General features: G+C 40.3%; 1 protein-coding gene across 8 annotated transcripts in view; it reads left to right on the top strand.

Moving 5' to 3' along the window:
• Nucleotides 1–212: 212 nt before the first annotated feature.
• The window catches only part of LDB2 (LIM domain binding 2), a 277075-nt gene continuing 255979 nt past the window's right edge, over nucleotides 213–21308 (top strand). For 3 of the 8 annotated variants that reach the window (XM_006136984.5, XM_006136985.5, XM_006136989.5), the window contains exon 1: nucleotides 217–781. In XM_006136984.5, the coding sequence (XP_006137046.1) occupies nucleotides 650–781 (132 nt within the window). In that variant the 5' untranslated portion in view covers nucleotides 217–649. Of the gene's footprint in view, nucleotides 782–21308 lie in introns of all 8 variants that reach the window. The other 5 variants (XM_025178424.3, XM_025178422.3, XM_025178423.3 and 2 more) reach the window with 4 other exon arrangements.

The raw sequence follows: 21308 nt of genomic DNA, 5'->3' as shown, positions 1-21308 counted from the left end.
TGACAGATCTTTACTGAAAGAAATAGTCTCCTAGAAGTGACTCACCGGGCTCCAAATGCTTGTTATTGTTGTGGCCTTTGTTTATGTATTTTGTAGTCATCACATTTCTGATTATTACACAAATGTGGTCTTCTGAGAGGGTGATTGGCTCAGGCAGCAGTTAAACCACCTATATGCTAACAAGCCTTTGCTGCCAGGTTCCTAAGGGGTCCTGGCTGGGAAAAATTAAAACCAAACCTTAGACCTCTGTCAGACTGTGAAGAAAATTATATTTTTGAACTAGTCTACAGTGTGGACAGGAAATGACCCCTTCACAAACTGCTTCTTTAAAAACAAGCAGTGGTGCCTGAAGCTATCCAGTCTCTCTCTCTCGCTCTCTGGAGCTTGTGCTCTCTCTCTCTCCTCCCCCTTCTCTCTCTGCCTCCTGCTATAGAAGCAACAGCAGTTTCCAGCCAGTGTGTTCCGTGTGTGTGTGTGTGTGTGTGTGTGCATGTGTGTGTGTGTGTGCGTCCGTCTGTGTGGATGTGTGTGTGTCTGTCTCTGCGTGCCTGCCTGCTGCTACTTTGTACTGTGAAGAACACACAGCCCATGTGCTCTGTATGGATGTTGATGATACTCTGTGTAGCTTGATTCTCTGCAAGCAGGCAAGATGTCCAGCACACCACATGACCCTTTCTATTCTTCTCCTTTTGGCCCATTTTATAGGAGACACTCACCATACATGGTGCAACCAGAGTACCGAATCTATGAAATGAACAAGAGGCTGCAGTCTCGTACAGAGGTAAGTCCCTCAGCCTTGTTTTACTGTGCATGGACTGTGTGGTAGGTTTCAGGCTGAATTCCGTCTAAAGCGTCCCATTAGACAGCACAATATATAAAGGAATGAACACCCTAATTAATTTAGTAGTTTACTTGGGTAATCTTCATTATATTTTCATGCAAAGCAACTCTGAGTATATACCAGTTTAGGCTGAAATCTTGAAATCACAGAACAGCACTTCAGGGTTGATGCCAATCCGAGGAATTTCTTTTTCTAGTGTGTTTGTTCAGGATCTGTCCTGTTGGCATTTACAGCTATAATATTGCAAGGTATTCCTTGATCAATTACACTAAACTAATGCTTCTCCTTTGCAGAGAAGTGAGCCACAATCCTGTATTTGTTTTTCAGACTCTTAACATTAAATATGAAAGACAGCAGCAAACAGAAGGGAAGAGTTTTAAAAAACTTATTCCGGAGCTGCCCTTAAAGAACACATGTGCCTAAAGAACAGATACTGAAATATGTGCATATCTTTAGAAAACAGTTGCTTTTAGCAAGACAAACGATCAGTTCATGACTTTTTCATGTACTTGTCAGAATACTTGAAATGTACTGTTTGTAATGCCTTGTGCAGTTTGTTACTCCTCTTGCACATATTGAATTGTACATGGAGATCAGTTCCTTTAAAGAATATACTAAATGAAAAGTAGTAGTAGAAGAAATGCTTGTAATACTTTTTGGTTTAAAAATCTAGTACTGCCCCTTGTAATGTAAATATTTAATGAAGCAACACTTTTGATCTATGGGAGTGAAAAGTATATGGACTGGGGTCAGGCTGCGTTTTTGCCCATGTGTCTGTGCAGCACACATGCTTCCTGCTGCAGTTTTTCCAAAGTAGTTTACTGTGGATGCTCTGAAAACACTTCAAGAAGTAGAAATCTTGGAGAATCCATATCCTTCTGTAGCATGAAGTGTCCAGTTGAATATGTGGTGACTCTTTAAGGAAGGATTTTGGTGGCATTTAATATACATCTGTTTGCTGAACTATAATTCTTTAAGGGAACACGAGGTTATCATAAAATAAAACACACATGCCTGAATTGTCAGCTAAGCCATAGAGACTTCATGACGTTTAATGTATATGATGCAGCTAACAAGATGTGACCTGCTTTCTGATTGGTTAATTGTTAGAGAATGACTGATTTCCTAACCCTTCTATTTTCTAAACATATTATTGGTCTGTATATGATAAATACAATTGATAGTAGCTAAAAATGTAAAGAAGTTGTTGGTTTCCATAGTCATGTTAACTATTCTCAGTTTTGCCTCAGGTCATTAACAGTGACTGATACGGGTGTGGAAGGTGTGTTTTGTTTGGTTCTTGAAACTCTGTGATTTACATTCCTATACAAATTAATGTAACAATTGTAGTGTCCTACAAATAATCAGGAAAGAGAAAGTGTTATCAAATGATTATGTTGGCATTATTTTGTAGAAGTTATTTTGAAAAGCTGTATATGTGACTAGCAATTCAGCCTTTTTGCTTCAATGATATTTTCAGTATTTTAAATATGCCTTTTTTTCTGATTAGACTGAAGTTACAAATCTTCCACTCTGGAAAGGACTTGTAGAAAGACTTTTCCCTGTTGCCTTGCTGACAGGAGTAGAGCCATATTTAGGCTCTAGTCCTTTCATTACAGTTTTGCTCCACAAATGCTCTCTATGTTGGGCTACTCTGAGGAGGAAGGATAATTTACCCCCCCCCCTTTTTTTTTTACTGTTACCCTTATGGGTTTCATTGAGTTATAACAGAATTTGGGATAGCGAAAAGTGTACCATTACAATTTTTTCTTTTCTCAGCGTAAAAACACTTTGGTCTTGCGATTGCTTGATATTAAAATTCTTCTTTTCTTTTCTTTCTGAGTTCCTGAAGTCTGGACTGTGGCAAGGCTACTTGTTGAGACAGATAAGATTCTCTAACTAGCTTTGGCACCATCACCTGTACTTGTATTAGAGCAGCTTCTTTAGTACAAAACTTAGTTCCTTGGACATTTTGACATTTATGGTGACTAGAGGTGGACATATGGTGATGAAGCATTCCCTAATGTTATCTAATTGCAGGTGAAAAGTGGAAGTTTCATATTCATTTTACACACTTATGACCCCATCTGTGATTTGTGGCTTTGGAGTTCTAAAGTTTTATTAGGACCAGCCTTGGATATCTTACATCCTGATCAGTGGAGGCTTGTAGGTATGGAAGGAATGTAGTTGCGCTTTGAGTGATATGGGCTCAGTAAATAAGCATTTTTCTTCAGGCAATCCTTGGAAGGATGTAGGTGATGGCCTCTGGTGGGAGGCTGCTTGCATACACTCAATCCCATGGGATAGGTAGCAGAACTAGAGCAGTTTAAAGGGAAAGTAGTTATAAAGAAAGTGTCCAAAAGGGAGGATGGGAGGTAGTGTTCTTGGACCCCTTTTGGACGTACTTTGGACAGGGACAATGGAAAGCAAAGGTGCCAGAAGGATGGAACCACCTCAGCCCAAAAAAGAAACCCAACAACTACACATTTCCAGTCTAGGAACTTTTTCATGGCTTGTTTCATGATGCACAACAATAGCTCTCTTAATAAATCCGGTAGAGTCCAAGTATAGCGTTTGTCTACAGCTGAGGAACATGTAAGATAATTTGTCAGGGAAGGGCGGGGGTCTCTTATGTGCTTCCCCTCACTCCAGATAAAGCAGAGTCCAGTTTCACAGTGGCTCCCTGAGCATTACTGCTCAGCTGGACTTGTAAGCATGTTTGGATGGGTCAAGAAAGAGTGGAGTGGTCAGCCATTGCCACATCCCTCTCTCCATCTCCCTGGGAGGCAGGGTCTACTACCTCTTCAGGGATGCAGATGTGTCCAAGAGTAGGATACAGCTGTTCTGTGGCTTAAGGACAGCCTTTTAATGCCATTTGCATCAAGTCTGATTGGTTTGGCATAGGGTGAGGATAAAGAATATCCTGTAACAGAGCATGTGTAGCCGTACCTCGACATGCTAAGCAAAATGCTGTTTCAACACAGCTTCCACGTTTCTGTTTTTCTTAAGGATGTTTTATTTAGGAACAAATTGTAGCCATGTGAGTGAAGAACCGAAACTCTGAAGTGTGCCAAGCCTACCATACTCCTCTGCCCTTCAACCCCCTCTCAGTGCTTTCAGTGCTCTGCTCCTATGATTGGCTTCTAAATCTTGGTCAGCCTTAAGCAAAGAATGATGGTCAAGCCCAGTCACATATTGGTTTTGTGAAGTAGGGAATTGTCCAGTGGCTAAAGATTGTCACTGCCAAGCTCCTTCTTATTTATGTGATTTTAGCAGTGCTTGAGCCCAGGTTATTAACCTTCAACAAGACTTCAGCCTTTTTAAAGGTTGTGCAGAAAAGTTCAAATCATACAGAAGTTCGATACGTTGGTTCTTTTTCTTTAAATTAATATGCCAATTGTTAATTCCACTTGAGGAGTCTCATGTCCTTCCAGTATTCATGATTTTAACAAGTAAAAATGTTTTTTCTTTCAAATATTTAAGTAACTTTGGCTGACAGAAATGCACATAAATGATGTTTAATTTTTTATCTCTATTAACTGAAGCTCCTGGTTCATAAAAATGTACCTCTATTTTAAAGTAAAAGGCCACTTTTAAAAGAAGACCTCTTAAGCCCCTTTTAGACTGACATGGACTTTGAGAATTAATTGTCTTGTTGTGTGTGTGCATGTGTGGGGGTGCTTCTTTACTGTATATTCATGCTCAATTTATCTGAATGTTTTGGGTATCTGTATTAGTTTAAAATATTTAGAAAATACTTTGTTGTAGCCATTAAGCAGTCTCTCATAGATAGGAAGTGTAAAGTACTGGTAAGTTAACATAGCCTTCGTATCTTCCTTCTCTATGGAACTTCCAACATAAAAGAAATAACCTTTCTCCTTTCATGCAATTCATATTTTTATAACTGAATATTTTAAAATAAAAAAAGACAAATGAAAAAGTTTGAAATATCCATTAGTATTACAACACGCTACATATCGATCACTTACAGTTGCTAACAGTTTAGAGTCTGATAATTTTCTTTATTATCAATAAGCAGTGAAATATGTCAAGTTTATCACTTGTTTCTAGGTTCCCTTGTATTGCTGGAAGTTGTTTGTGGTAAAATCTACTCAAATCATCCAGCGATCTATATGTTTGTCTCTATCACATTTGGTGATATCTTTCAACTATTATGTCTTTATATGTAAAATATAACTTCTTGCCTGGCACAGAAAACATCATTATAGAAGTGACTGGCAAAATAGCTTAGAGTAATATGATTCTTCTTTAAAACAAACAAACAAACAAACAAACAAGCAATCAAATATTATTACTTTTTATTACACTGTACAATGTATTTTACAGAAGTAAAGATTTCACAGTGAAAAATATCAATAAAAGAAAACAATGATGTTTAAAACGGCTGCTTAAACATACTGCAAACTTATTTCCACAGAAATTAAACCAAACATTAAAAGCAAAACAAAACAAGCCCTGTCTCTGCGCCATACTTAAGCAGAAGTCTCTCTTTCTTTCTCCCTCCTCTATTCCCCCCACCTTATTTCCTCAGATTGCTGTCTTATGACATCATCTTTTTTCTTCTTTCTGATACATTTTTAAATATATTAGTCATAAAATTCTGACTTGTGTCATTACATTTGTTCACATAGCAACTTGATGTCACAAACAGATGTCTGGTACTGTGTACATCATAAGTCTGAGTTTGTTCCAGACACATTTGTTTTGTGGTGGGAGAACCCCAAAATGCTTTGATATGTTGGTTCTTATTCTTAAGAATTTATTAGACTGTTCCCCTCAAATACACTAATAACCAGAAAGGTACTTTAAAAGACTGTTCTGTTCTTAAAGCATGTTTGTATAAAAGTAAAAGGCTACTTTAAAAAGAACACCTCTTAAGTCCCTTTTAAACTGACATGGAAATTAATTCAAGGGTCTGAGTACTGTTTGCATTATTTCTACTGATTTCTTTTCCTCTCTCTTAAAAAACATCTGAGACTGTTTTCAATTAAAATTGCTACAAACTAACAATATTTATGAGGCTAGAAAAATCAGTTGACTTCCTTTCCACAGTAATTCTTACCTTACAATCAATGAGAGCTTGCTGCTTGTTTGTTTTTTCTTGAATTATAATATAGAGCATGAACTGTATACTTGGCAAGCACAGAGTTTCTTATTTGATTTTGGTGGAGGAAAAATCAATGTGAAATTTTTAAAGGGAAAACTCCTTCTTAAATTACAAATATTCTTACCAGCTCATTGTTTATAAAGAACATAAAGCATGTTTTAAGCAAAAACAAAAACAAAAACAAAAACAACAACAAAAAGAAAAGGAAATAAAAGAAACCTAAATTAGTTTAAAAAAATCTGTTTTCTTCAGATTGGGTGTAGGCACAATTTACAACGCACAGCATACCTGAAAAGCAAAAGCTCCTTTTATTTTGAGGACAGAGAACTGAGATTATCTGTGAATGACCCAGTCCCATTTATTCTTTATTTCAGTGGGGGTTTTGCCAGCATTAGGACTGCTAGGTTAGATCTAACAAATATCTCCTTGGGTTTAGATGCATGCGGTGCATTGTTTTCCATTTTTTGTATCACTAAAAATAAGGGTGAATTTTTGAAGAAATTAAAAGATATTTACTATGCATTTTGTAGGATATTTTTGTGTGTGTTTCATGTGTGTCATACACCAAGCATTCCAACTGTGCTGATTTTTCCCAGCTGAACACCTGTGCCGGGTACGTTTGCACAGAGTACTCCTGTTTGGATGAAGGCTGAGTCTTCCCTTCTTCAGGGCAGAGTCTAGCCCACTGGATGTTGGGGAGTAGTGATCTGGGTGGAAAGAGGACTGTCCAAGGAGGAACAATTGTGGGTCCCCCCACTACTCCAAAAAATATTTTTATTGGTGGCTTCTGCCATCTCAGAGGAGCAGAGCTATAGTTCAGGAGCAGCATTGCCAGGGTCCTATGGGAGGGTGCCTCACCCAGCTTCCCTCTTATTGAGTTATTCACTGTTCTTGGGGTCTGATTTATTAACAACAAGGTAATTACAAAGCACTGGTATATGAAACCCAAGATTAAGCTTTTTACTTAGGTTTAGCTACTTCTAGGATTTCTTCTCTCTAGCTAAACCTTCCCTGTAGGTTTGGTTACTTCTAGGGTTTCTTTCCTCAGAACTTGTATGCCAGAACACACTTCCCAATTGATCACCATTATATTCAGAATGCAGCCACAACTTGGTAAACATGTACAATCTGTGTGTAAAAATCTAGGAAACCTCTTTGGCCTGTACATAGGGGTGTAACTTGTAGCTCAGGTAGATGTCTGCTAGCTTTGACTGAGCTAGCACGATAAGTGTAGTTATGGTGGTGTGGCTATAGGGCCAGGCGTAGCAGTCCAGGACAGTATAAGAGGGTTAGTACGTACTCGGGTGAGTTAGTATATCCCACAGCCACGACCCCACAGCAACTCTTATCTCTTTTGCATCCTAGCTGGACCAAAGTCTTTGCAGGACCTAGAAGTGCTGCCAGGGGTAAAACTGCTGCTGGAGTAGGGATGCAGAATCTCAGCTGTGAGACACCACCAGAACGAATCTTCTTTATGCTGCTCAGTCCCATGACACCTCACACCAGGGCAATTCTTCCAGTTACTCCTTGATGTGAGGCTCACTCTTTACGATCCCACGCACTGCAGACTAATGTGCAAACCACACGCTGTGTCGGAGCTGCCTACCCAGCCACACCAGCCACACTTGGGGTTTTCACATGCTCCAGGGCTAAATAAAGCTTGATTGGTAACAGGATAACCACAACAAAACAATAAACCTCAGACTGGTCTTCCTGAGTTTGGCCTGAAGATATTTCTGTTATAAACTGTGTTTCCCCTCTCTGTCTAGTCATCTCCCATATCCCTTTATATCTAAGTTACATGGGCCAGGCCTTCCAGAGTGAGTTCACATCTTTTTGAAGTTTTTAAACCTGCCAGCAGGGTAGACGAAAAGAAAAACTCTGCCACCCTATCATATAGATCATATAGCTGCCTTTTTCACATTCTCTCCCCCTCTCCCTGCCCCATGGTTGAAAATATAGAACATTTTTGTCTTTCCCACCAAGCACAGTTCCTCCATGTCTGATTTCTATCCTTACATGGTAAATCATAAAGTCAACTTGCCAAATCTAGGCACCTGAACAGGAACTAATGCAAATGTCTGTGCTCTAATTTTTTTCCTTATAAAAAAATCTTAAAAACTTGTTACAGCTTTGAGATCCAACAACACACATATGAGATATAATAGCTGTCTGGATCCCATCAGTTCAGAAATACTAGCTGCAGGCTACAACATCATTCCTGCTACAAAAGGAACAACACCGATCTTACCTATTTTACCTAGGGGTCAAAAGTGAAAATCATGTTTATGCCATTAGGTAATGCTGCATCACAAACATGATGAATACTTGCTTGGTTAAAATTTCAGTCTTAACTTATTCATTTTTAGCTTTGAAACACTCGGCTTTTCTAATTATGTTTTTAATAAAGTTATTTTCTAGAGTAATGAAAAATTCTCTGGCAAAATCCTTAGGTAAGACAAAGTTACTGTTGTGATTTTTACTATATGTATGTTTACTATACATATGTTTACCATATTCATTGTACATTATGGTAGGCTTGTAAAGAGATTATGGTTCAAATATTAGCGTATTTCACCTTTTTGTCAGCCAAAGAGCTTCTACTTTTGTTGCTCATCTTAACATGATTTCCGTATATTTTGATTGCAAATGAACGTTTTGAAATGTTACTTAACTATTGTATACAAAATTCAATATGTGCATATGTGCTTGCACCCACCCATCCATCCATCCATATATATATATATATATATATATATATATATATATATATATATATATATATATGAATGAGACAAAAAGTCTTAGAAAACAAAGTAAAAGAGAACAACTCAGGTTTCATCACTTCTTATTTTAACCATTCAGAAGCTAGGCAATAACACTAACATCTGATTTCTTTATTGTGATATGGAATCCTTGAGATTATCTGAGACTAGACAGAACAAAAAGAGAAATTGCAGAGCTTCAATTCATTTGCAAATTTGATATTATCAGTTTAAGATTAAACAAAGACTGTGAATGGCTAGCCAACTACAAAAGCAGTTTCTCCTCTCTTGGTGTTCACACCTCCACATCAACTGCTAGAAGTAGGCCACATTCTCCCTGACTGAATTGACCTCTTTTGATCTTTGCCCTTCCTCTTAATTGGTACTCCTTTCTTTTCATATGCCTGTATATTTATATCTGCCTCTGAAATTTCCACTACATGCATCTGACGAAGTGGGTCTTTGCCCACGAAAGCTTATGCTCCAATAAATCTGTTAGTTTATAAGGTGCCACAGGACTTTTCGTTTTTAGACAGAACCGATTTGTGAGCTTGATTCTCTATTGGCTTACAACATATATGCTAGTTTATACCTAAGCAAAGTCAGTGTGAAATGCTACCTAATCAGGATGGTAAACTCAGTTTGTGTTATAAGTGTAAAATACTAGAGAGGACTGTAAATCAGTGGAAAATCTGGCCCAGTTCCCTGTAAGCTGAATGCCATACATAGGCGTGCGCACGGGGTGTGCCGGGTGTGCCCAGGCATACCCTAAAGTTTCAAAGGGGGCGTGAGTGAAGGAGCGCTGCTTCAGCGCTCTGGGGAACGGATGCCACGTCGGGTTTGCCGTGCATGCGCGGCCAAAACCGGCAGAATTTGGACCCACGGAAAGAAGCATCAGGGACGCAGCAACATCACCCGGCCGCCCCATCAAGCGAGGTGAGTTTAAACCCCGGGCGGGAAGGCGGGGGGTGTTCCCCGGGCAGGGGATCGGGTGCAGTACGGCTGGCCCAGGGGGGCGGTCGGGGGCAGCGGCAGAGCGGCTGGCCCGGGGAAGGGGGGAAGTGCGGCTGGCCCAGGGGGTGCTGGGGTTGGGGGCAGCGTGACTGGCCTCGGGGAGGGAGGGGGAGCGGAGTCGGGGGCGGCGCTGCTTGCCTCAGGGAAAGAGGGGGGGCCAGGGTCGGGGGCAACATGGCTGCCCTCCCCCTCCCGAGCTGCTTCCCATCCCCTCTTCCCCCCGGCCAGTCCCTCTTCCTCCCCCGCCCAAGGTCAAGTGTGTCTGTTTTTTTTCGGGACGGTCTACTTGACAACCCTATGAGTTGGACCCGATGCAAGCACCAAGTGATGGGGACTGCCGGAACTTTGGGAACCAGAGACTGTGGGGTGGGGGTTTGTGGCCCAAAAGGGGTCTGGGAAACCTAAGAAAGACAGAGTAGGGGGAGCACCAGAAGGGAGACAGTCAGGGCAACCCTAGAACTCTGTTACAGACCAGTTGGCGGCTGCTGGAAGAGGAGGGGAAAATAGGGAGTAAGGCTCAGAGAGTAAGGGGCTTGGGCTGAGGAGAGGGGGGTAGGTCAGGAGAAGAAAGAGGAAAGCAGCAAGGGACAGGGTGCAGGAGAGAGACAATTGCCAGGGAGACAATGAGGAAAAGGGCAGGAGGGGAGGTGTCAGTGAGAGGGGAGGACAGGATGATGCTAGGAGAGGAGAGGGGAAGAGCTTTGGTGGCTAGGGGGAGAAGGAGAGGTGTTGGGAGAAGGCTTGAAAGAAGGCTTGGGCATGAGGAAGGCAAGGATGGAGGCACGTGCAAGGGCACAGGGGCATGAGGGCAGAGGGTAGTGAGGGGGTGGGCATCAGGAAAAAAGAAGACAAAGGGGGCAGGTGCAGTGAGGGAAGGGGGAGGCACCAGGAGGGTGTTGGGGTAAAGGAAGGTGCAGGTGCCAGGGGATTCCGGGCGGTGAAGCAGAAGGGCAGACACCTGCAGGGGAGAGAGGAATGGCAGGTGTGTAGAGGGAGGTGTTAGGAGTGGGGATGAGGAGGGGTAGCTCACATGATCAGAGTGGGGCTAATGGAGGAGCGGGCACAGGGGGGAGAGAAAGGCTGGTGGAGTGGGACAGGTCTCAGGAAGGCTGAGGGCAGTGAGAAGAACAGGAGTCGGGACAGCAGAGGTGGGTAAAGGGTTGGGGGGGGGCAGCAGGCACCAGGGGAGCTGATGGAGCAAGTGGAGGAGACAGAGCAGCAGAGGGGAAAGGTAAAGGTTCATAAGATATTTATTAATAACTTGGGTGCTACAGTGACACATCCAAACAAACCAGAAACTCAGTACTGGTGCACAACACAAAATTTATTGTGCTCATGGGAGGAAACTCTTAGAGGGAACAATTTCACCAGCCTCTCCACCCCCCAAGTTAATGTCATACACGTTGCGTTAATGCAATTGCACGATAGTTGCATAAGTGAGTTTGGTGAGGGCCAAACTAATCCCTATTGGTAAGAGGATGGTGGGAAAAGTCCTTGGGGGTGGTGGTCACGTGACACATTTTATTTCTGGTCATGTGTCCATATTGCCCCGAAAGAGTTACCTCCAGAGGCGTGGCTACTAGGGGTCAGGGATGTGGCTAATGGGGGGGTCAAAGAGTACATTTTAAAAAAATTCTTTGCGTGCACACCCTAAATGAAATGTGCTGCTCACACCAATGATGCCATATTCAATTTAGTTCCAGTGTCACCCTGAATGCCATCATGCTTATATAGGGCTTCAATACCAGAAGTGGTTTTATAATAGTTTGGCTAAAGTCACAATAATTTTGTGACTGAGTATTACTAGTAAGTAAATACATTGGCATAAAATACTTTGCTTTTGTCATGGATGTGTTCATTTGTGAATTCTGTTTGTTGGATGTTTAAGAATTGTCAGGGACCTACTTCCTCCTTCATAAGAAAACTTTTCATCATCCATCCTTCCTCAGCCCCTATTCTTCATCACTAAGCCAAGCTACTCGCACAAGGATATGCCACCCTGTATCTGCATTTGTCACCTTACTTGTTCACTGAATGAAGGCAGTAAATAGCCCTGCCACTTGTCCCTCGTCTGCATCACAAGAGTATCAGTTAACCCTTAGGGTAATTAGCTAATAAAATCATTGATGTGATTTGAAGTATCATTTTTAGCAATTAGGAGTTCAGGTATGATGCACTGCAATTATTATATAGTGCATCTATCTGTTTTACATAGCAGTCATGTATGTAATGCTTTGTGAGTTACTTACATTATGCATGGAATGGAATCCTGTGTGCCAGCAAACTATGATGATAACCTTTTGACTTCCATGCCTTATGCACACCCAGGATTATTATTATAAAGGGAGGTGCATTATGAAGTGTGTGCTGGCATGAGTTATAAGCAGAGCCAATACGGTTCCTGCCAACTTCATGACCAGGTCTGTGTAAACTTATGAAGCTATTTAGTGTTAATGACTGGTGATGGTGGAAAATTACAGAGAAGTGAATGCCATGCATGTGGGTATTTTATATGGTATGGGAGATTGCTAGATATGCAAATACTCTAGAAAAAACTAGATTGAAGCGTTTCAAAGCCCCAGTGGCTTTGTAAGCCTCCATTGTAATTATAAGAATTATGGTCATCCAGTCAGGGACAGAAACACTATGTATGACTTTTATATGACCAATCACAAGTTGAAATTTGAATATAAAATATTACGAACAGATTGAACCTCTCTAGTCTGGCGCACTCTGTCCAGCAACATCTGTGGTCCAGCATGATTTTAGTTAGCTGGATGTTTACCTGTCATGGGTGTGGCCAAGTTTCCTGCTGTCTCATAAAGTTTGTTTACAGCCACCAGTCTTGGGTCGCAGTGTTCTGTGCTATTATTTAAATTTTCTCTAAATGTCTTTTAAGAGCCTTGCAGGCACTGGAAGTGTTGGTAATACTACTAGACAATATTGACCTCCCGTGATATGTCACATTCTATGGTTTGGCACTGGTCGGGTCCAAAGTGTGTCTGACTAGAGAGGTTCAACCTGTATTTACAGCAAACTGGTGATAAATCCAGTGAGTTAAAAAAGAAGAAAAAATATGAGCAAAAATTAGTCTAATATGTGAATAATGAATACATTCCAGGAAGTTATCTGCTCACAGAAATGCTGTGAGTAGAAGGAGATTCAATTAATCAAGCCTGGGGTTTTGTTGTTTTTTGTTTTTGTTTTTTACTATGATTAGCTCAGCTCTTTTCAGTACCTCTTAGCACATTGACAGGGTTAATAATGCAAAGTAAAATGATTGGTTAATAAGCCAGCATTAAGCTTATTGCTTGTGAGACAGCTAAGATATTTAACACCCACCAAAGCAGCCAGTCTGAAACAACCAGGCTGGCCTTGACTGACTGACTTTCGTCCAAAGGGCTGCAACACATGCACTTCTAAATATTCAGCACAGCACAGATGTCCTAATATTGAGCTATGTTAGCACTGGTATGCAACCTGAAGCCACAACCTGCGTGTCTAGACTGACAAGAGTCCTACCAGTTGAGCCACCATGACACCTTGTGGCTTCCTAAGTTATATATGTATCTTTTAAAAAATAACAGCTAAAATTTAGCACTTGGTGGATATTGTTAAACACCATAAGATACAATTTTCTGTTGTTTTATATACATTTACTAGGTTAATGCATGAGGTAAATTAAACAGTAATGATTTGATTTTAATTGTGCTAATGCTCCCTAATGAATTAATTTGTCAAAGTATTGTACTATGCAGTCATAGCATACACACCATCTCACTACACTTGACCCTTTGCTCTTATGGTCATATTCCTGGTATCACCTTGTCACTCAGATTAAATACTGAAATTTGTCTAGCTACAGGGCAGGACCAGCTAAATTTATAACTGAAATTTAGGTTAATCCCCCAAAGCTCACAAAAATGAGGGGAATCTTCGTTGGCTGAAGAAAATGGCTACAAACCACCGAGTTAAATGAAAGTTACTAAAATATGCTAAGCAATAAACAATGTGCAATAGACACAAAAATCCAAAATTAGGGTAGAAAATTGAGCATGTCCTCCAGTTGTGGATAATTTACAACCCATTCTTCTTAATGTGAATTTTTCACAGAATTTTTTTTTTGTTGAAAAATTCTCACTTGAACTTAAATGGGGCAGGTGATCAATTATGCATCATGCTGAGGTACTCAGACTGAGCATTATGTCCATAATGAATCAGCATCTTACAGTACAAGATGCCATCCTCCATCACCTACTTGTTACATTTTCAAACAAGTAGCATTTCATGCTGATCAATATGGTCTGATGGTTTTCTTGTACTCCCCATCTATCTGTCCCTATGTCCATCTGTTGTCTCTTGTCTTCTCCTGAGGCATGTCTGCAAAGCAAATGTTGTGCATGAGCTATCCTACCCAAGCGAGATTGAATTCAGCTAGCAGTGAAGACAGTGTAGTGGCTTCAGAATGGATAGTACTAATCTGGCACAGGACCCAGCTGCTTACTAGCTTTCATTGAAGCCCATGTTGCACAGTCTTCACTACCTTCGCTAGCTAGAGTCAAGCTAGTTCAGATAGAGAAGCTTGTGCTCAGCATTTACTGTGTAGACACACTCTTAGGTTGTAAAATCTTTGGGGGCAGGGACTGACTTTTTCCCCTGTGCTTGTATAGGGCCTAGCACAATGAAGTCCTGATCCATGTGTGGGGTTCTTAGGCACAAAGAAGGTAATACAAATAGTGAATAATAATCAGATTATGGAAAATATACACTTAGAAGGTAATATTATTATGCTGGTGTAAATCAGATCTTGTGTACATCACTTTGGTTTTAATCTCACAAATCAAAAGGAGTTCATTTATATTTTACGTTTGTCCATCATAAATTTTACATTGATTAGAAAATGCCACAATATATTATTTTCCTGTAAACTTAGAATTATTTGATGCCACTAACACACATTTTTCTAATACATACTGGCCATATTTTTGCTTTCCATTATACCCGGGCCACGCTAGTGGTTTTGCTGGGATTGGACGAATACAGCAAAGGGCAGCATTTAGCCAATTTTTAATTTGGTATCAGTTGCTACATGCACAATGATTTTGTTATTTCAGAGTGGTCTCATGCCAGTTAAAGTGATGCTTTCCAAGTCTCAGTTTATAGTAGCAGAAAAGTTAATGTGCCTTCAGCTCCATATGAAACATATTTTCTTTTTCAGTAGTGGCCAGTGTTGTGGGCCATGTGTTTTATCTCAGTAGGCTGTTGGATGGAAAGGCTGTAAACTCTTGCAACATGCATAAGTACAGAGGTAGAGATGAATTGTGAAGATCCTCCTTTGGGACATTGCTTGTTAACCTCTGCATTCAACTGATCTATTAACCACTGTATGCCCAGTATAAATATTTTAAACCCTATTGGCTTGTCAAACACAACTCGCAGTATTAAATAGATGTGTATTCAGTTTTGCTTTTTTTTAAGAGACATTATCTTTATTTACAGACAAATAAAGAGAGTCTTAAGTCTGAAGCCAAAATACTATTTTAAATGTCATTTTGAAAATAAATTGGGATACCTTTGGCAAAGCATAAATCATCTCTGGTATGCTACACATGCCAAAATAGTAGCAATATTATGATGATACTCATTTGAGTGTAAGTAAAATAGCTATACCTTAACTCTTACCACATTATACAGTAAATATTATAGAAGCTGCTGTAAGTTGCAAAGAACCATTTCCCTCTGGGGCAAAAGTGACAGAGGGTTCTATGTTGATCATTAGGGAGTGTAGTTGGTTAAACTACTCAAATGATCGCTGCTCCATTTCATTCAACTACAGTCCTCTGCAATACAAATACAGTGGAATGAATTTCAATAAAGAACTGGAGCAGTTCACTTGTAGTGCTGATTGGTTAGGCCCATTACAGCTAAGGAGCTCTGGCTCCATTCCTAATAATAAATTTAAGTATGAATATTAACACACATTCTTGAATATTATTGTGGCAGGGATGCAGAAGTGTTTTCTACATAGATTCTCTTCGAGTGGTGGAAAAATTTGGTGACTGTGATTATACACCCAGACTTTTACCACCTTTGCCTAGAGCAGTATCTAAGAACATGTGTTATGTTTTTTTTAAAGGATAACAGAGGGAGATCTGATAGCTAGTACCTCTCCCTTGCCTTAGGTGAGTGGAAAGTTCTATAGCTTTTATGACTGAAGGAAAAAATACCCTTGACTAAACTTATTGAAACACTGCAGATGGCCTATTCCATATACAATTAAGTGTGTGTATTCAAACACACATATAGTCTGGGTAATTATCAGGAAGTATATGAAAATACTAGATTTGTGAGAACTTGGATAAACCCACCTGGTATGCAGACTTTCCTTAATAAATAGCTTCTATTAGCTTGCAAACCCAGAGCAGCATTATAAGAAGCAACAGAAAAAGAAAAAATTGAAAATGCTCAGTTAGACATTTTCCATTTCCTTACTGAGAAACTGAAGCCACAGACATACACGTGAAAACAATAACATAGTAACTGGTAATTCAGCCCCTTTTCTATAATTTTAACTTGCTCTTCTCCACAAACATAGTGACCATAGATGCTGGTATTGGGGGTGCTGCTGCCACCCCCAGCTTGAAGTGATTTCCATTACATACAGGCTTTACAGTTTGGTTCAATGGCTCTCTGCACCACACTGTACAAATTGCTCCAGCACCCTTGCTAGTGGCCTGAATTTTAGTCGGAGCCTGTTCTTTGTAGTGCTTCTGTGGGGTAAATCCTGGTTCCACTGAAAGTTTTTCCACTGACATCAATGGGATCAGGATTTGGCTCTGTTTGTGAAACTTGCATTGAAGCTCTGGGAAACTATAATAAAGTAGCTGCAGCATTTTGTGTTCATTCAGCAGAAAAGAATAATTGGGGCCTTGGTTTTCAAAAGGAGAAAAAGCAGGCCCTTTAGGCTACATCTACACTGCAGCACTATTTTGGGATACTGGCGGTATCCCGAAATAGCTATTCTGCATCTTTTGAGTGCACCCGTTATTTTGAAATATAATGGGGTTGTTATTCTGATGTCTCTATAAATCTCATTCCACGAAGAGTAAAGGATGCTTCAGAATAGCAATTTATTTAAAAATAAGTGCTGAGTAGACAGCGCCAGATTTAATAACTGATTCAAAATAAGTAACACAATTTGCGAAGCTCAAATTGCATATCTTATTTTGAGCTACAGGTCCACTGTAGATGCACCCTTAAAGTGTCTCCAGTTGGGCACCAAAACCTGAGGCATTCGAAGTAATAAATTTCTCTTAAAATGTTGCCCATAAAATCTGTGCAAAATTACATGTTCAGATGCACAGATTTTATAGGTACCTGTACATGAGTTTTCCGCCTACAACTTTACACACATCAGAAATGTAGAAAGCTTAGTTAACAACAGCCAGATTCTCTATCAAGAATATTGGAGAGCAAATACCTGCTGGAAAGCTATAACAAGTGTGATTCTGCAGGGGTCTGTTTTGGGACCGGCTCTGTTCACTATCTTCATCAACGATTTAGATATTGGCATAGAAAGTACGCTTATTAAGTTTGCAGATGATACCAAACTGGGAGGGGTTGCGACTGCTCTGGAGGATAGGGTCATAATTCAAAATGATCTGGACAAATTAGAGAAATGGTCTGAGGTAAACAGGATAAAGTTTAATAAAGACAAATGTAAAGTGCTCCACTTAGGAAGGAACAATCAGTTTCACACATGCAGAATGGGAAGCAACTGTCTAGGAAGGAGTACGGCAGAAAGGAATCTAGGGGTTATAGTGGACCACAAACTGAATGAGTCAGCAGTGTGATGCTGTTGCAAAAAAAGCCAACATGATTCTGGGATGCATTAACAGGTTTGTTGTGAGCAAGACACGAGAAGTCATTCTTCCGTTCTACTCTGTGCTGATTAGGCCTCAGTTGGAGTACTGTGTCCAGTTCTGGGTACCGCATTTCAAGAAAGATGTGGAGAAATTGGAGAGGGTCCAGAGAAGAGCAACAAGAATGATTTAAGGTGTAGAGAACATGACCTATGAAGGAAGACTGAAAGAATTGGCCTTGTTTAGTTTGGAAAAGAGAAGACTGAGAGGGGACATGTTAGCCGTTTTCAGGTATCTAAAAGGGTGTCATAAGGAGGAGGGAGAAAACTTGTTCATCTTGGCCTCTGAGGATAGAACAAGAAGCAATGGGCTTAAACTGCAGCAAGGGAGATTTAGGTTGGACATTAGGGAAAACTTCCTAACTGTCAGGGTTGTCAAACACTGGAATAAATTGCCCAGGGAGGTTGTGGAATCTCCATCTCTGGAGATATTTAAGAGTAGGTTAGATAAATGTCTATCAGGGATGGTCTAGACGGCATTTGGTCCTGCCATGGGGACAGGGGACTGGACTCAATGACCTATGGAGGTCCCTTCCAGCCCTAGTATTCTATGATTCAAAGCATAGCATGGAAATTTTCACTAACTCACAAGTTTAGCCAGACCAAGTGTATGACACATAAATAAATCAGTAAAATACTGCTTTGTCTTTGACAAGAAATAGGATGAAGTAACACATCCACCCAGCTTCATCCATGAAATTAATCAAATGGGACGCTGTAAGCTATATTGTTACTTGTGTTCATGGATTACAATTTTTACAGGATTCAGTGTGGCTATGTCTAGACTGGCATGATTTTCTGGAAATGCTTTTAACGGAAAAGTTTTCCATTAAAAGCATTTTCGGAAAAGAGCATCTAGATTGGCAGGACACTTTTCCACAAAAGCACTTTTTGCAGAAAAGCGTCTGTGGCCAATCTAGACGCGCTTTTCCGCAAAAAAGTCCCGATCGCCATTTTCGCGATCGGGGCTTTTTTGCGGAAAAGAAATCTCTGCTGTCTACACTGGCCCTTTTGCGCAAAAGTCTTTCGGAAAAAGACTTTTGCCCGAACAGTAGCAGCACAGTATTTCCGCAAAAAGCACTGATTTCTTACAGTAGGAAATCAGTGCTTTTGCAGAAATTCAAGCGGCCAGTGTAGACATCTGGCAAGTTTTTCCGGAAAAGCGGCTGATTTTCCGGAAAAACTAGCCAGTCTAGACACAGGCTGTTAGATTTATTCTCAGTTTGCACCAGAAATTAGATGCTCATAATTAATATTTTTTTAAACATTTTCCAACAGTAGCCAACCTCTGGTGCTTGGCTGCGAGGGAAGAGGAGAGGATTAAATGAAATTCATAGCCTTTTATCAGGGATTTGGGCTGCGAATGGCAGCATGTGTGGTTTGTGGCTGGTGAATTGGCACATTTACAACCTTCATACAATGTCAAGTGTGCGTGTTGTGGATGTGCACAAGCTAAACGTCAGCTTTAAAAACAACTTCCAGCTTGCTCTTACTTAGGGGGCAATTTACTCCATCTAAAAAGGGAGAGGATAATAATCAAGCGGATGGTTACTATTAAAGACTGGTATTGTTTGTGAGCAAGGCCTCAATTGATGGGTTCAGCAGTTATCTCGTCGTTGTATTTACTGAAAAGTGTTTTACTTGTGAGCTGTAATAAACTACAACATGCTAGCTCAATAAAAGGAAATGGCTTCATCAGGTTTTGTGGGGCAATTGTGCAACTAGCAAATACCATCGATGTAATCCCAGCCACACTGAATCAATTACAAAACTCCCACTGACTGCAGTGGGACCAAGAGCTCACCCTATTTATTTGCCTTAGAACATGGATTCCTTTAGTTCAATAATTGTATACCCTTCGCCACTCCAGTAGTGGAACATTAGAGAAATAAGAATAAAATAAATGTATTTGCAAGATTACAATGAACATGGATGATTTTTTTTGTACTCTTCACACCCAAATCACCTTGATGAATGTAATACACTTAGACATAGGTGCTGACTTCCCCTCAAGTTGGGGGGGATACTGGCTCCCCTTCCTTTCAGGTCCCACCCCTTCCCCCAAGTTCCTGCCTCTGCCCCATCTCTCCCCACCTCTGCTCTGTGCCTGCTCTGTACTCAATCGACCCCCACAGCACTTCTTCCTGACCCTGCTCCTGCCCTGCCTTCTCAAAGTGCACCCTTCCCCTGCTCCTTCCCAGAGATTCCTGAATACTGTAAATCAGCTGTTTGTGGCACTCTAGAAGCATTGGGAATGCAGGGGAGGAGTTGGACCAGTGGGCAAAAAGCACAGGAGGGAAGAAGGGAGGCAGAGGGGGAGCTTGGCTTTTGATGGGTGCTCGCCACACATGAATTTTTCCCCGATGGAAATATGGCAGTGTCACTGCTTATGCCCTTAGAAGCATCTCAGACTACAAAACAAATTTTCAAAAAATGTAATCCTAATGGTACTCTCATTTTTCCCCTGGAGCATCAAATTTGTGGATTTTTTTTTTCTACAATTCCATTTGAAATTTCCACGCAATTAATCTTTTTTGGCATAAAATTCATCCCTGATTTTTTAAAAATGATCAATACCAGTTCTCTTATTAACAAAACTTGAGGAGATTCAAATAACTGGGAACTATTACGACTTTTCTTTATGAGCTGTATTTTTAATATTGAAAATGAACATTGCTTCTTGCCTGCTGCACTGAGTATAATTCCATTAAAAATTCCTGTTCAGATTTTCCTCAATACAAACTACTGTTTAGTAACCTAATTTGGGAGAGCAATTCTGTGGGAGATAGTCATATAATTTTAAGGAAGTCATGGGAAAATTAAGGTTTCTGTTGGACATCAATCTCCATTACTTCTTATCTCATCAGACATCATCAGATAATTCCCAAAGATGGCAAACTCTCACTTATCTTTATAGTGGCTTATTTAAAAGGCCCTTGTAGCTCACTGTTGTATTAATCTTCTGTCCACAAACTGTACCTTTAAGAAGAAACCCTTTTTTTAATATCCATTCTTAAATGAATCAATGGAGTCTGAGAATCCTCTCTATGTTCTCTGCACAATAAACTTAACTTTCACTCTAGCAAAAGGAAACGTTTTCCTGCCACCTTCATCAATCCCATAAATATTCTTTGTGTGAGCAAACTTTTTGCAAATGGAAACTGTTATTGGACTTTTCCTTAAAGAAAAGATCTTAACAGCAGTGCTATCAGTGTTGCTTGTATCAGTTAATTCAAATATATAACCCTGTTTCTCAGCACAGGACTTTCTAGAATACCCCTAAAAGACACGATTAATGTGTTTGGGCCTAAATTTTGCTTTTTGTATATAACTTCATTTAGGAACTTGGGATGTGAAAGGCCTTCTTGTGTCACCAAGTCCAGTCCCCTATTATCTCAAAACACCCTGTCATATGATCCCCTTAATAAATGTATAAAACTACACCTTACAACTAATTAAGTTCTTTGCCCCCACTACTCCTATTAGAAGACTGTTCCAGAATTTCATTCCCCAGATGGACACAAAGCTTTTAATTTCCAGCCCAAGAATTCATTTTTTATGGAAAAGGACGGTGCAGAATACAGCTAAATGTTATATTAATCAAGAGCGTGTGGAGACCCATGTATCTGGGAGAAAGAC

The sequence above is a fragment of the Pelodiscus sinensis genome, chromosome 4 (genome assembly GCF_052426305.1).
Source record: "Pelodiscus sinensis isolate ZL-2025 chromosome 4, ASM5242630v1, whole genome shotgun sequence".
In the NCBI taxonomy this organism is placed as follows: domain Eukaryota; kingdom Metazoa; phylum Chordata; order Testudines; family Trionychidae; genus Pelodiscus; species Pelodiscus sinensis.
Note: the sequence above shows the minus strand (reverse complement) of the source record. Positions and strands in the feature narration are given on the sequence as shown.